The sequence below is a fragment of the Eublepharis macularius genome, chromosome 2 (assembly GCF_028583425.1).
Source record: "Eublepharis macularius isolate TG4126 chromosome 2, MPM_Emac_v1.0, whole genome shotgun sequence".
Lineage (NCBI taxonomy): Eukaryota > Metazoa > Chordata > Lepidosauria > Squamata > Eublepharidae > Eublepharis > Eublepharis macularius.
Window position 1 is genome coordinate 45286243 of NC_072791.1, and position 16799 is coordinate 45303041.

Consider the following 16799-nt stretch of genomic DNA (forward strand, 5'->3'; position numbering starts at 1 on the left):
ATTGCAGTGCTCCTAAATGCAGAAAGGATGTGGGCCATTCAGTTTAGGGGATGAATGTTGCTAATTTGGAGGTGATGGCAGAAGACCTCTTGAAAGGAAATTGAAGAAACCAAGAAGAGTATTTTATTTCCCCTGACCCTACAGAAAGTTACCCCCTGAGATTTTTGTCTTGCTCACTTTAGTGATGACAAATACTGTGTAGTCACATAGATGCTGGTGCATCTCTTACAGAACTCCACAGGTAAGCGGAGTTCTCTCTTACTATAGGCCAGCACAAGGGTGGCCCTAATATAGAGACAGTGGATCAGGAATACTTGCCTCCGCTCTGTAAGTATCTTGGAGAAAGAAAAATTACCTCCACTATTGAGGAGGGCCTAGAGGTTGCTTTTCCTTTAATTAGCTGAGTGATATTTCTAGTATTCCCAAGTCCCCATCCCTGTCTACTTACTCAACTAGCCAGCCTGCAACTTAGTGTTTTGGTACTCAACAGTTCGGTTTAACCTGTATTTGCAATCAAGTTATGAGAAGGTCAAACAGTGGATACGTTTACTTTTTGATACAAGTTTAGTAATGAAATGGAAATTCTAGTATGTTAGTGATGGCACCCAGGAATCTGGAAGCAGAATGTAGGACAGATTAATTATTATGCAGCACAATAATGTGATTGTTAAACTACTGACATTAAAAATCCAAAATTAGCAAATAGTATCCCAGTTCAACTCTTATTCATTGAACATCCAATTGTTAAATATTTCAGCATACACAAGCAGAGAAGGGGGGAAATTAACTGCAATCCTGTGCAGAGTTAATCCACACTAACTGCACTGAGTAACTCTGCATAGGATTGCAGTCGCTCATTTAGGACAACAAAATGGTTAGCCCTGGGCTCGTGTAACTGACAACCATATAGATTTAAGTTATATGTAAATATTATTTGGGACTGCACAGCTCTGAGAAAGCTCCACTCAAAGGTGGTTCAGTAAAGCCAGTATTAAAGATGTCATCTTCAGGAGGGAGATCAGCAGTGATTAGCCAATAGTTGAAACTGTCAGTAAAACGCTCCTTGCTTGCACTAACGTATTCTCTTTTCTACCTGGTCCTGTAGGGAGTTAAGCTTTTTACTGCGAAGAAGAGCTAGGAACTAATAAAAGAACTAGAAGATGCATCAAATGTACAATGGCCCCCTGCAAGTTCAATGTTCATAGATCAGAAATACTGAAGAATGAGGAATAACGAACATCTAAACTGGAGCTGCTAAGCCAACCATCAGAATACAAATGCTCAAAGCAACTAAGCATCGAGGTCACAGAGGCAGAGACCAGAGGGGTTACAGCTAGAAATCACCGGCACTGTAAAATTAGAAGCAACAATGGTATGGTTTAGATGCACAAGTTGACAAAAAGAGAGTTTTATGAAACTAGAAGAAAGGAGGTGGCTAGCTGCCATTTATGGCCATTGTTAAACTTAGCCAGCTCACTGAATCTAGCACTGACTTACAACTAAGTAAACAAGACTGGGTCATTTAGACTGAGGTCAAGCAAGACTAAAGATCACAGACTTTCAAAAGGACATTGTACCCTATGTTTTGGGCTTAAGGAAGAGTGCTTTCCTTCTATCTTCCCATAAGTGTATCTCTGCATGAGTAACCTCTTCCAATCACCGAAATGCCCAGAACAATGACTTCCATAGAAATGCAGGGTAAGAGTTCTTAACTTTCATACTGTTAAAAAGTAAGCCAGGAGCAAAAGAATGAAGTGTGCTTCAGCTATTGGAAAGTTAGGAAACATTAACTTACAGTGCAATCCTGTGGCCACTTTCCAGGGAGAAAACCAGACCTGAGGACGGAGTAGACCTGCTTAGGATAGCTCCCTTGATCCCAAGTGCATTATCAACAGAAGACCTGAATGTTTGTTACAAACCATTGAGGTGGGGAACATGATAAACTTGTTCAAGAGCTTATGTAAGACATTTTTGTAATTTTTGTTTCACCTCTAATTTAATTACATACAAAAATACACTCAAGTGCAAGTAGTGAAGTATTATCTTATTGAAAAATCACACACTTCACACCAGTCAAAGCAAGAAAATACAAGCTGGCCATGGGGGGATTGACAAAATCTAGTTCTTAAAAAATATACTATTCGTAATAAAGCAGTGCTTTTAAAGCCACGGCTCAGAACCTCTCCACTGGCTGAAAGCTTGTTTTATGTGGCTTGGGCCTCCACAAATTATTTAGATTAGGCTCAGTGGGGACTTTTCAACTGTTGCAAACCTGCAAGAAGGTTAAGAGAACAGCAACAAAATATATCAACTCCAGGAATCATTCTTGCTCAGCCGTGTTGCCAGCAGACCCTCACAGACAAAGTACTCTGGCATATTGGGAGGGAGGCACAGCGGGAATCTAAGTGCTATTTGACCACAGAGACCAAAAGGGGGGGTCTAGGGGTAGTAACTAGAAGGCCAGCAGTGGAAAGATTTCCAGAGCAAGGCAGCATGGGGTGACTTCACGGGGGAGGAATATGCAGGTATGTATTAATCTCCATGATGAAGAACAGTAGAAAATGTTTACTGATCATGGATTTGGAAGCCCTGATACAGATTTCCCACTAAGAAAGAACAGGTTTAACCAAACCCCTTGCAAAGAAAAGTTAACAGGTGTATATGCCAGTCCAACTAGGTCCCATTCAATGGGAGAAGGAAATGATAGGGATCTATTTTGTTCAATTCATTTCATTTCTATCCCATTCATTCTGCAAGTGGTTTCACAGCATTATTCATACAGTTCCACACACCCCATTTTATCCTCACAGCAACCCTGTGAAGTAGATGAGCTAAGAAAAGGACTGGCCCAAGGTCACATGGCTGAGCAGATTTGAATTGGGGACTCCTCAGTCCAAATCCTGCACTCTGTTCCCTGTAACACTCTGGTTTTCTTTCCTGAGTTGCAGTGGGACAGGCTGGGGACTGACGGTGGATGGGGAAAAGCTGTAAAGCATTTTGTAAAATTGGGAAGTGCTGTAGGAAGATTTGTTTTTGTTCTAGAATCTGAAAACGCTTCTTAGAGGCAGCCTTTCACGTGATTCTGTCTGGAGAGTTTTCACACACACACAAAATGCAATTTTTGCTATATAGGATTTCCAAACTAAATCACCACACAACTTGGCTTTAAGGACACGTCATCTGGGTCCAAACTCACAACGTATTTAATAAATACCAGGCACAATCCATTGTACTGCACTTGTTCAATGATCTGATGGAAGGAGTTGTGTGATAGAACTTCTCCTGAGTGCACCATTTACTTTGATTGGAAACCATCCTAGGATTTCTTACAGATCAAGGTGCGTGAGCAAGCAGGGGGTTTTTTTCTGGGAAAAGAGGTGGCGGAACTCTCAAGAGGGAAATGCGGAAGAAACACACAGGATTCTTTGAAATAATATTTTCAAGCACTACTGCTGAGTGTTTTTAAGAGGTGCCGGAACTCTGTTCCACCGTGTTCCCCCTGAAAAAAAGCCCTGTGAGCAAGTGCGTATTACGTGTATTTGTACTACACAGCAGGTTCAGCTCTCACAACTCTTTCAAAACACAAACACTTCCATCTTTTGGTCCATAATTTAAGCTGGGTTTGTTTTCCTTCCATGACAGAGTTCCATGAAATGTCCATGTTTTTCTTACCTGGCCACAAACCAGCCCATTCATAGTATGTCACAACATACCAACTTATCAATCATACATGCTGGTGCTTCTCAAGTACTTGTTAAAAATTAGTTACCACAAAACATTTCAAGAGTATAACCACAATTTGTCTAAAATATTCACATTGCAAAACTATTATCCATTAATTTAAAAAATCTTGACTGAGGTTATAAAAATAAATATTCTATTAAAGTGGAAGTTTTGAAGAGGCCTAGAAGCCTCAGAGCACTTTCCCATAAACTCTATAAACGCACTTGCATCTCAAGGGCTGGATTTTAAGTAGGGCTGCTCACAGAGCAAGTGCTTTCTGGTTCTCCCTAAGGAGCAAGGATCTTCCTCCGGATCCAGCGGATGCCTCATCCTTCAGATCTACTTTTCCAGTACACCAAGTAAAAGGATGTACAGATGACAGAATTGATTCCATGTTGAATAGGACGGAAGCCAGCAGACAAGTCCATCTTCTTCCATCTGATCTTTTCCATCAGTCACTGATTTGCCTAATGCCAGAGCAAAAATATGAAGCTGGCTCGAGTGAGGGTGACTCCCACTCCCACGTACTCCTGTCAGCAACGTAAGCAGTTTTCTGGATGGGCTCTGGATGCCAGGCCACTTATATATGTGGTAGGAAATGCAGCTGTAGAGATGAGAATGCAGGGTGACAGTAACCATATCTAGCTCTGTCCCTCAGACCTTTAGATATTTGATTCCTCATACAGTGGCACAGTGCTGGTCTGAGGCACCTCTCCCAAGGTCTTCTGAAAGTCAAAAGAAAAAGGGGGGCACAGGGATAAAAAAAAATTACTACAGAGCTCACTGAAATGGGCCATGACATTTAGTGGTATATGCCTGCTGGTAAAAACATGAGGTCCTGCTTGGTGTTCAAATATATATTAAAGGTAAAGTAGAGATCCAAAGAAAGATGGAGGTAGAACAAATGGTGCATAACCCACATTGTTGCTCAAGAAGAGTCATTATAAGCAAAGCCAGCAAGTTGTATGATCTATACATGACTTCTCCCAAAGAAGCATGGGAATTTTAATTCAGCCACAATTCTAAGTACTTTCTGTTAGAGCCTTAGCCTCACCCTGTCTCTCAAGAACGACAACTCCAGAGATTCCTAAGAACAGTAGATAGATTATTAATTCAGCTAAGTCTGTAGGGAAGATAAGTTCTGTTGCTCTGGGCCCAATGCAATACAGAATGCTGGCGCAGAGCATTCATCAGAACTTGGCAGAGTACAGAAGCAAAGAAGTGCCGCCATGATCATCCTTGCACTGCTGATGTGCTAGAAATAGACACCACATTAAATTTATACTACTTAATGTCACTGATACATCTTATCCACGGACTGGAGTCCTTCAAAATGTCACAAGCCTGTCCATCACTCCAAGATATGTCTGAAAGGCAAGTGGCATCTCAAATAAAAAGATTTGTTAATGACAGACATGAACCACGCTTGCTACCATGTTCACTTGCTCCCTCCCTCCTTAGTTCATGTGTGAAGCATGACTGAAGGTTTCCTGGTTTCTTAATCCTTTTCCGAAACTTCCAGTTTGCTGGGTTTTCCAAATGCAGGTGCCTGAATCAACTGAGATTTAAATCAGGGTCCCAGTTTGTGGGGAAGAAATAAAGTATATGAATATGTGATGCTGTCTTAGACCAAAGTCGGACTACTAGCCCATATAGCTCAATATTGCCCACACTGATCAGCTGTGGCTATTCAGAGCCTCAGATACAGAAAGGTCTTCCCCAACACTTGCAACCTCCCTTCAAGTGGAGGTGATGGCAACTGATCCTGAGACCTTAGTGGAAAGATGCAGGCTTTGCTGCTATAAGTCACAGCTCCTTGAATTGGTCCAGGCTCCAATGTTGAAATTTCATAGCAATTTGGGGTTTAAAGGCATCCAAAACCAGGAACTCTTTGATCATGTTGTGTGCATAAAGGAGGTGGTGCATCAGGTTCATGCCAGTCACAAACAGAACTCTTTATTATGATGTGTGAACACTCTCACAGACAGCAAAATTGCTTATGTATGTAAGGTCTTTCGTCTTTCCCAAAACAATCATTTGGGCTTGGTCAAATAAATACATTTTTAAAGAAGATCATTTATAGCAAGCTTCCCCTCCCCATTGAATAAGAAACAGAGTAATGTCCTGTTTTAGAGACTGAAGGGGAACCATGCTCAGCAGAGCAAAAGACAGAATAATCTCTGTCTCCTCCTCGAAAGCCAGGATTTGGAGATCTAAGCATTACTTCATCACATATTTACAGAATTTCACTATTGTGATAGAATAAGTGCCAAAAATGCCAGTGGACAAATAGCCACCGGCTAGGAACCACTGCCAAGTTTTAAAACTCAGTCCAAGCTTTACATAGCTAGAGCATGTTCTTTTTACATCACCCCCTGCCTGGCCCTTACTATGGCCTTCCTTTGTATGAAATTAACGACACTTTGTTGCCTTATCATAGCTCTGTCATTAAGATGCATCATTTATGATAATACAGTGCTCAGTGAAGAAGAAAAGACATAAATAAAACGGCATTACTAAAGACATTTAGAGGCTTGTAGCAGATGACCAGTGACCCAGACAGTAACTAGCAGCAGAATGTACATTAGCATTCCTAGAAACTGCTTAAGGACAAGACAAAACTCAATGCAATTATAGGTTTATTTTGCATAGCATCTCTTGCATAAAGAGACATAACAGAGTTTTAAGAGATCATTGTCCCACTGGAAACAGCAGCTGTAGAGAAGATTTCAAGTGAAGCAGAGGGAAAGCTCTTGCCCAGGCGGCATTTAGAAACAGAAAAGCTTAGCAGCTGATCTACTGAAAACACAGCAGAAACAATAGGCTGGCTAGAATAAAGATGGGGGTTGGATTGTTTTTAAGACTGCTAAATATTGTATCACCTTTTATCTGGTTCCATAAACAAGCAAAGTATTGATGAAGTCTGAATTCACACTTTTCCCTACATTGGCACTTACCTTATATTTAGCTACTGGGGGTGGGGAAGGAAGGGTTAAGAGCTCTGTCAAGATATATTGCCAGAAATTGCAGACAGTGCAAAACAAAACAGGAATATGCAGCAAGTTCACATGGAAAAACCAGCCACCTCATTCCATGCCATTTATCCATTGTACATCATAGAGCATTTTTTTAGATCCAGCTGCCCAAAAGACCCCCTACTACTCAAGACAACCTCGCAGTTGAAAATGTTATGTTACAAGTACACTTGAGTATTCCAAGCACTCCTTCTCTGTCAGTTAATGAGAAGTTCCCATATGAGAAAGCCCCCATGGTCTCTCTCATACAGGAATGACATATATCCCTAGTTAGCTCCACTTGTACAAACTGATCAGGAAAAAAATTAACAGGCTTTACTCCTGTGGGCAGCTTTTGCCCTGGGAAGACATAAAGCTGTCTACCTTTACTAGGATTGCAGCTTTTTTCTTTCTATCAAAGCTTCTGTGCTTTTGAACAGTTTATGACAAGCAAACATTCAATATTTTGTTGAAAATTCACTATTCTCAACATGGAAATCCAGGAACACAGACAGCTGTAGGCTGCTGAATTTCTGCAAGCTCAGCAGCAATCTGCAGTCCCTAAAGGAGGCAGCTACCTACACCTGTGAACCCCCACTGAACATGAATGGTGATTTGCCACGTTAAGCGCATGGCTGTTAATTGCAGAGACACACGAACACGAATCCCAAAAGCAAGTTTGCAGAGCATTGCCACTGTTTAACTGTGGCACTTTCTGACACAGAATATTTAAATATATGATCAGGTTTTTCATTTTACTGAGCTATATAATTAGTGCTGCTACTATTTAAAATTCATTAAATGGTATGATTGGCCTATGTAAGATGCCTAATTCAGTTCCCCTTCCTCTGGAATGGGAGACTATGAATTCATGGCGAAAGACTCCAAAACTTAATTGGACATTGTTAGCTCCGAACTGCAAGCTACAAGTCTGTCCACATACTTAAACTAGGTTTACAACTTTAATACAGGATTAGTCTAATTAAGAATTTGCACCTGGTGTTGCACTCAAAACTCCTGCCCTTCTGAAGTGGCCCACCAAGAAGGAAAATAGCTGGTCTTTGGAGTGCTATGAATAATCAACACTTTTAGGCCAGACTGACAAAATAGGAAGTCCCAACTCTGAACAGTGAGATGCTACTACCCAAATATGGAATCACTAGGTCATGAATGAAACTAATGTGTGGTATTTGAAATATACCTTAGGGGATTCAGGGAGTCGTTGTTATCACTACATCTTGCAAATGATGGATTAGAAACAGTATTTTGAGGTAGCAGTTGTGTTCATGTCACATTTTGCAAGCGGCAGTGCCAAAAGTAGAGGTGATGTCAGCAAGTTTTCAGAATGTCCATTGCATATCACCCGCAACAACAAAAGTATAAAAAGATACCTTGCAAGATTTGTCAATATTCAATGCTTGTTACTCATCAGTCAAACAGAGTTTTCTCAAGGATACAGCCATGCTTTCTCAAACCCATCTCAGGCAATTTCTACCAATTCTTATTTTAATGGCTTCAGGAAGGATTTAGGTCAAATTGGCAATTCATTATTGCATTTCTTAGCCTTTGCCCACTGGCTGGAATTTTTTTCAGACTGCTGAGCATTGAATGTGCAGGCACATCTTTGAACAAGAGGAAAAGGGAATTAAAGCTCGGGGAAAGACAAACAGCAAAAGCATCTCCAACAAGAGCAGCAAGCAACAATAAGTTGACCTCTTCAAACAAAGAAGTGGAATTACTGTTCACAAGCAGAATATTTTATCAGCTGCAGGAACTATAACCCAAAGAAGCACCAACCCAGCAGCTGTTTTAACTGAAGGACAACAATCCCTTTGACTAAAGGGGGAGGCTTTAAGCTCTACATCAGGAGCAAATCCAGTAAAAGTGCAACTTTTCTCCACCAGGCACTTGCCCATTTCTTACAGATCTTGTCTATATCTAGTATCCTCTTGCATTTCCTGCTGGGAATACTAGGAGAAGAGACAGCAGTGGAGCTAAAAAATTTTAAAGGGCAATGTGCTGACCATCATTCCAGTCACATTCCACAAAAGCAAAATCTGCTCCAGCAAGGATTTCTGAAAACTAACACCTCGCTCCAATCCCTTTCTCTCTAAACTTTGACACAGTTGGCAGGTGTCCCAAGAATCAACTGCTAAGTTTATCTCTAGGTTGTTGCATGCATCCCTTTAATCCATGGCTGTGGATAATTTCCTAGAGACAAGTTCCAGTGTGCCAGAGGGAAGAGGTAATTAAATGCAATTAAATTCCACCTTTCTCCCTATAAGGTAGAAGATAAAATCCTTTAGCATGCATAATTTGTACACAAGTCATTGGTCCTCTCTTTCTTTTCCACCAATATCTTGCAAGATCCTTTTCCCATAAATTCTACTAAAGTCCTGAGGCTATCTGACATTTTTAAATTTTGCCTAATGTTTACTTTCACCCTTACTACTTGCTTCTCATGTCAGCCCTACTGCCAACTACTGGTTTGGTGCTGGTGCAGCCTCAAATATTAGGTTGGATAAGCAGGTTAGTGTGATTATCCTACCTTTGCTCGAGAATTACTGAGGAGGGATGGGAAATGATGGGGTTAAGGTACAAACGCCATAATTCGTTATCTGATTGGTACTACCCTGGAGTCTCTGTAACAACAGCCACATGTCACCATTCCAGAAAAAAGGACAGAACACAAAGCAAACAAGTCATTCATGGTCGGAGGAAGATGGTACATCTTAGCAGAACTGAAGGCAAATGAGCCTCTTCATATGTTGCCCTAAAATACTACCGGGTTTTCAGTTGTCAGATGGCAGAAAATCTGATGAAATCAACTTCTACAACTAGCCCGTAATACTAAATCTAACCTTTTAGGCCCTCTCCTATAAAAATGTTTCACTGTAGGTAGGGCTGTATCAAATATTTGCATGCAAACATTTTCAGAGATGCATAATGCTTTTCTCCACACACAAGACACCCTTTTCACATCTGTGTGTAGATATTTGTATCTGCTGCTACTTCAGCTTTCTTTTTTTTACTATATGATCCCAGACAATCGGGCAGCATCTAATGGATGTTATGATATCATAATGCTACATGTCAAAGAAAAACAACAAAAAGATAATTCAAAATGGGCATGAAGCTCACTGTAATTATATTGCTCCCACTCTGGGTGGGCAGGAACAGCCAGAATGGGTGCGGTAGGAACTGTTGTCACCAATCTAGCAGGTCCTACTCCACCCGCAGTTGCTGTATACGAACTTCTCCTTCTGCAGGCTCCACTTTCCAGAGCCATCTCATGAATACTTTTGCCCAGTCATGAGGCTCTGGCTAAAAATCTCCAAAAGGCAGTGGCATTATTCCCTGGATGTGAAAATGTGCATTAAAAGCATGCACACATCCATTTCAGTTCAGCTTTCTCTATAGCTCAATCACAGTTAAAGACCATCCACTTACCAAGACATCAGGCCAGGATGTGGAATAGAATCTTTAATTTTTCTACCCACTGTGCCTCAACTCAAAGTTCATGGTGCTATTGCTTATTACAAAGGCATAACAGGCAAACAAATGAGCAGGTGAAGCTTTCCCATTACTATATTCCTATGCCAGGAAAAAAAATTCCACTACAAAAGTTCTGTTTTTCCATGTCACTATTAACAACATAAGACCTTTGCTGGGAGGGGCGGAGTTGGCAACCTTAGTCAAGAGGTAGGTAACATCGGCAGTGTTTCTACTTGCCTTTTACATAAAAGAAGCATATAACGGTCATCCAACATGGAAAAGACTTTTGGCCAAACAGATGAGATTCTCTGATCTGTAACTGATCTCATATTTTAAACAATAGAATAGTTCTCACTATTCTGCCCTTCATGTTTAACATGTTTCATAAAAGAAGCCTCCTTCATGGGGGATTACAAAGAAAATTAAATCAAGGGCAAGGAATGAAGAGAGATTAAACAAAATGTTTGTTGAAAACCAACGTAAAATTTCTTCTCCAGCACATTTTCAATCAGCGCATCGATCCAACACTGGATTTTTTAAAAAAAATTAAAAGAGTGGGAGAGGAGAGGGATGGAAAAGATGGGAGAGGGATAGAGAGGGAGTGGCTGGATAGACAACAGTAGCCAATCACAATGAAATGGGCTAGTAGAAGGTGGGAGGGCAGAAGAGGGCAGAACACTAAAAGACAGAATAAAGCGTGTGCACAGGGAAAGAGCCAACTGGGAACTGGATTTTTTAAAAAAAGACAGGGTATGAGCACTCCCAGGAAAGCCACAGAAAAGTCTCATAATAGCTGGATTGACTACTTGTGGCAGCAAATAGGGTACAGATGGTCCCAAAAAATATTGCAATATGGGAACCAAACTGTCAAAATTGGCTCATGCAGAATGGATTTCAGTTTGGGTCACTGAACAAAGTTCACTGCAAGTGTCCTGAAAAAAGAGTTCACAGCCAGTGAGAAAAACTACTTGCAAAGGAAACTACCAATTTCTCCCTCTCTCCTTAAAGTTTTTCTTGGCTTAAGAGTAGATGAAGGACACTGTAAGAATTAGGACACAATTCAGTTGTCTTCCTCCTTTCCTGTACAAGCTTATATTCTGCATGACATGGAAGCATAGGATTCTATCCTAAGCACTGCAAGCGGTCCTCAACCACATTAAATGGCAAATTCCCTGTTTCCCCCTTCTGCTGCAGTTTTCTGCGTCCCCCAGAATTGTGCCCCTGTGGCCTGTAGACAGCCAGGAACATCATGTGGATCAAAATGCAAGGGGCTGCCATGAGAAAGGGAATATCAGCAAAAAATGAACTTCCCCCTCTTCCATGGGAGGGAGTGCCTTCTGTGAATGGAATGGGAAGTTGGAAGCCAAGCTGTAGTATGCAGTATCTTCATTGTTTACTTTGGGCATTTTTTTGATGAAATGAGAGAACATCTAAGTAGCAGGAAGGCTGCTGTGCTGCTAAAGCCTTTTTATTGCCAATGCCAAATAAAAGATTCTGCCCCTAGAGTCTCCTTTCTTTGAAGATACCAAATTGCAATTCCCTAATCTTCACAGAGATCATCAGATCAGTGCTTTGGGATCTCTGTATCTCAGGGAATGGCTGCCTGAATGTGTCATTTCCTAAACATTTCTCCCTTCCTGTAATCAAGCTGATTACATTTTGCATTGTACTTTTGCATCCTGACTTCCTTCTTTGGAACACCTCTCCCACTGACTGAGATAATAATAACAACAACAATAACAACATTTGATTTATATACTGCCCTTCAGGACAACTTAACACCCACTCAGAGCAGTTTACAAAGTATGTTATTATTATCCTCACAACAATCACTCTGTGAGGTAGGTGGGGCTAAGAGTGCTCTGGAAGAGCTGTGACTGACCCAAGGTCACTCAGCTGGCTTCAAGTGGAGGAGTGGGGAAGCAACACGGTTCTCCAAGTTAGAGTCCTGCACTTTTAACCACCACACCAAACTGACTCAGGGATTTCCATTCCTACTTATAGCTAATGAAGGGAGCTTTGCCTCTCAAAAGCTTATACCCTGGAAAATCTTGTAGATCTTTAAGGTGGAACTGGATGTGAATCTTGCTCTTTGACTGCAGACTAACTCTGCTACCCTCATAGCAGAGAGTACTCACTCCTCATAGATCCTCTGTGGCATCAAGGAAGTGTGCTGTGTGTCATGCTCTGTTGCCTCCTAAAGGAGAACACCTAGCAGCACCCAAACCTGTTAACAGCTGATGTGACAGTGAAACTTTCTTAAGCTGGCACAATTATTCATCATAAGCAAAAAAAAAGTCTCACAGGTGGAGAAAATGACCTTAAGCTACTGGCAGAAATGCATTGTTTACTCACAGTTTGTTCATTATTCAGATTGGCATTTTGTCTCCGGAGATCAGCTTTGATGAACACTAGGACATCGCGGGAAGAGAAATCAGAGTCAGAAAGTCACCAGGTAGGTCATAAGCAGCTGTTACACAGTGACATCTGATTCAGGGAGCATAGAAGAACAGTGCATAAAACTTGGAAAGAACAGCTAATGGGTTGTGGGGAGAATAAACCCTTCTTAAAATTTTGGATTTCTTTCAGCAAATCTTCTTAATATACTGGAGGTTTGTCAACCTGATGCCCTGACCATTAGTGGAAGCATACAGCGCTGAAAACTTTAGTAAGAAAAGACAAAATTGTAAGCATCTTCTCTTGAGTGACTGGGGAATCAGATGGAAAGCTATCTGGTCCCAGAGCTTCAGCTGGATATCTCTAAACTAGCATGTATTAAGCCGAAGCACCAATATAAATACTGTATCAAGCAACCCAGAAACGGGTGGACAACTTTTGGAGGGTATAGTTACCAGTTATAACAGTGCCAAGTGACAGGAAGGCACAGAGGAAGAGGTTTCCTGCTCGGGTCCCAAAGTTATCAATGATCTGTCCTTGGCTGATGGTGAAAATTATTCCGAAGATCTAGCAAAACAGTAAAAAGGATTAGCGGAACCTGAGCAGAAAAGTACAGATATATGCACTTGGCCACCCAAACTCCTTGGTTATCCAACTATATTACATGCCACCACTTACTGCAGAAGTCACATTAGCTATCTTTGCACCATTAGATCAAAGAATGGAACATTAATGGCTGTTGATTAGAATGGTCAGAGTAGACAGCATCTTGTCAAGGGTGCATCATGAGTGCCAATAGCGGAATGTGCCCTAGGCTGTTAGAATCATCTCCAAAGCAATTGAGTCAGGATACTGTTGGGGACAAAATACTAGGTTACTTAGCAGCGCAGTCCTATGCAGACCTCAATATAGTAAGCAATGCAGTGTAAGCAATGCAGTGTAAGACACTTTATATAAGAAAATATGTTCTTACATTGGCAGCTGGAAGTTCCCCCTTTAACACATTTTTGTCTGACAACTGGTTACAGAAGAGGTCAGAATTACAAAGCACTTTGTACACAGAAAACCTCTACACAGCTGATACTTAGTAGCACTCAAGCTGCAGTATAACCTGTTCAGCTCAAGAGAAGACTTTTATTAGGGATAAAGTCTTTCTTACAATGATTGTCTTGTTCTCTTAAATAGATATATTTGCATTTGTTTTCTGTTTTTCCTCCCCATACTATGATCTCAACCCAACTGCATTATTTTGTCTTACTAAGAATCTTTGCTGTTAGATTCAGATGTTACTGTATCTTGTAATCCTGTCACTTTGACTGAAAACATTTATCATATGTGTAATCTGTTTTGGATCCATGTAAGAAAGGTGGACAATAAACACAAAAAAATAAAAAGTAGTACATTACTCTTATTATTACGGAGAATAAAATGCCTTCTCTGCTAGGAAGATAAAGACTGCAACTTGCTGATATGTCTCTCAGTCACAGAAATGGGGTTTTGAATGCTGCCGTGAAGATTTTTCTTAGCAAACCATCAAAGGCAGAGAAGACTGCATTCCAATACTGGATGACAGCATGCATTATGAGAAAGAGTTGGATTGATCAAAAGATTGAGTAATATTCCTGTGAAATAGTAAGACCAAGTCTAGAGGGTAGACACATTTTCCTGTTATATTTACTGAATGAAAACTCACTTGTGCAGATACGTTAAGAAGACCGGATGACGTCCCTTCTGACTCTGGGTATGTTAATTCTGCAGCGTATTCAAAGCCCAATGGTAAGTAACCTGTCATGAAAAACCTGCCAAGAAAGATGGGGAAACAAAACCATTCAGTAGCAGCTACATTGGACTATGTCTTCCTGGTGGTTAATCCTAGAATGATCAGAGATGCATTTTTAAAAATAGTGCTGTTCCATGCCCCGTTTTGCTCAAGCCTCAAAAACACTGCCCCACCGGCTTCATATAGGCTTTTCATTCATTCACACTCTCCAATGCAAGATGTTCAGATTAATCAGCGACAGGAAAGGGTGTCGTGGCTGTTATGGATGTTTCATAGCTGTCACTGTGCCCAGGGATCCAGGACACAGCAAAATGCCTCCTGAGGGCAACTCTCTGCTCAGAAAGGAGGACTGAACATGGGCAAAAAAGGAAGCTTGAACTTACCCCAGTGCACCTGCAGTCACAAAGACTATCCAGATGTATCCCAGCTCCAAAGTAAAAGTATACACCACCATGCCTACAAGTGACATGACATAAACCAACAGCGTCGTCTGCCTGTAACAGACAAAGTCTCATCAGGCTTAAATACCTTGTTCTCAACACTTTGAACTTTCCACACCATATAAAACCTAGTTCTTCCCAAACTGAATGTGAACACAAATCATGGTGCAAAGCAGGATGTAGCTGCTCACAATCTATGGCTAACCTGCAATCGTAATTTCCTGCAGTGTAAAACAATTTTTTAAAAAATCCCTTCAAAACAAGCTCTTTGTTGTGCAGAAAAAAAATGTTTGTTGGCATACATATGGTTAATTTTCAAAGGGGTTCTCTTTAATGTTCCACATGAAAGCTGTTGTGTTTCTGTAGAATGGCAACAAAAATAAATACAATATTTTTTCTACCGGTGAAGCCTTTTATTTATTTATTTTAAATATATTTATAAGTATCTCAAAAGGAATAAGTCTTTTCCACTGAGTCAATTATTTATTTCTTAAATTAAATTATCTTTTATTGCTGGAAGACAACCAAAGCAAGACCCAACTCCTAACAGAACCACATAATAATAATGGGACAGAACTGAGCAATTTGCTCACTCCTGGAAATGGCTGTAATCAGGGACAAAACTGCAGGTTTTAGGATTTAGATTTTGGTAAAAGGGATAGATGGTGCTGGACACAGAAAGAGAACAGAGCATATAAACTGGGATGAGGTAAGTCAGTGCAACTGAGGAATACAGGCACCAGGAAGGGGTGCAAGAACTATGTGGTTTCTTGAGCCTGCACTCACATCTATAGACAGTCAGTAAGTAGTTGGTTATTGTGAGATGGGGCTAGACTCCACAACAGATATCAAATTCTGACCTTGCAATGGAAACCCACAAACACATGGAAGACATACAACCCTGTATTTTGGAAGCAAAACTTTTTACACAGTCAGTGGTGTTTCCTGGCAGGGCTTTCCCCCAGAGTGTGGATCCCTCCACCCACCAGCAGCCAGGCTTCCCAGCTGGCAGTCATCCTCAGGGCTTTCCCTCCTTCAGCTGTCGGGTCAGCTGGACTCCAGGTGGGTGTTGTCAGGACGCAGGGGGGAAGGCATTGGGCAGTTCAGGCTGTGCTGCGGACATACATCTTGTTCCTGCAAACTCTGCAGGGTTGAGGATGCCTTAAGTCACTCTGCTGCACCACTCAAGGATAAGCTACCTCCTGCCACCCCAGTGACCGGAAAAGGAGCCCCAAACACAAACCACACCAGTTGCAACAAAAGAACTTTGTCAGGCTATGCAAAGGAGACACATGAGACTCTAGTGAGACACAACCTGTCATTTTATTTAGACATTCACTCCCCACTTTTCTCACCAATAGGGACCCAAAGTGGCTTATAATATCATTCTTCTTTCCTCAGTTTTATTTGCACAGCAACAATCCTGTAAGGTAGTTTAGGCTGAGAAAGGGTGACTGGTCCACAGTCACTGAGATTCCATAGCAGAATGGGGATTCAAACCTGGGTTTCCTAGATCCTAGTCCTAGAGCCACTATGGTGTACTGGTTAGACAGACCAGAATCTGGAAGACCCAGGTTTGAATCTCTGCTCTGCCACGCAAGCTGTCTGGGTGACCTTGGGCCAGTCACCAACACTCAGCCTGATCTCACGGAGTTGTGCAGATAAAAATGGAGGTGAAATTAATGCTGTAAACCATGTTGGGTCCTCACTGGGGAGAAAGGCAGGGGTATAAATGGAGTGAATAAATAATAAATAGTTCAACGCTCTAGTTTCTACCCTAGACTGGCTTTCATTTCCAGCTGCACAAGTAGTCTTGGCATTCTTTCATTTCTTGCTCATACACCCTGGCATTCTTTCGTTTCTCGCTCATACACCCTGCCCACTCCCCTCTTGAAAGAAGCATTAAGGGTTTTGCACAATGAGCTGTAGGGAAAGGGGCCCTCCCTGAGA

At 41.3% G+C, this 16799-nt stretch overlaps 1 protein-coding gene and 1 long non-coding RNA gene across 3 annotated transcripts in view; one reads left to right on the forward strand and one right to left on the reverse strand.

Annotated features, from left to right (window-relative positions):
* The first annotated feature begins 812 nt into the window (after window positions 1-812).
* Window positions 813-2022, forward strand: LOC129324033 (uncharacterized). Its single transcript, XR_008596510.1, has 2 exons — window positions 813-1698; window positions 1822-2022. It is a non-coding gene; the product is annotated as an uncharacterized LOC129324033 (long non-coding RNA).
* The window catches only part of FLVCR2 (FLVCR heme transporter 2), a 55400-nt gene continuing 40589 nt past the window's right edge, over window positions 1989-16799 (reverse strand). The window contains exons 6-10 of one of the 2 annotated variants that reach the window (XM_054970999.1): window positions 14793-14903; window positions 14323-14428; window positions 13085-13196; window positions 12588-12643; window positions 1989-4448 (exon numbers count right to left, since the gene is read on the reverse strand). In XM_054970999.1, the coding sequence (XP_054826974.1) occupies window positions 4386-4448; window positions 12588-12643; window positions 13085-13196; window positions 14323-14428; window positions 14793-14903 (448 nt within the window). In that variant the 3' untranslated portion in view covers window positions 1989-4385. Of the gene's footprint in view, window positions 4449-9298; window positions 9380-12587; window positions 12644-13084; window positions 13197-14322; window positions 14429-14792; window positions 14904-16799 lie in introns of those variants that run through there. The other variant, XM_054970998.1, reaches the window with a different exon arrangement.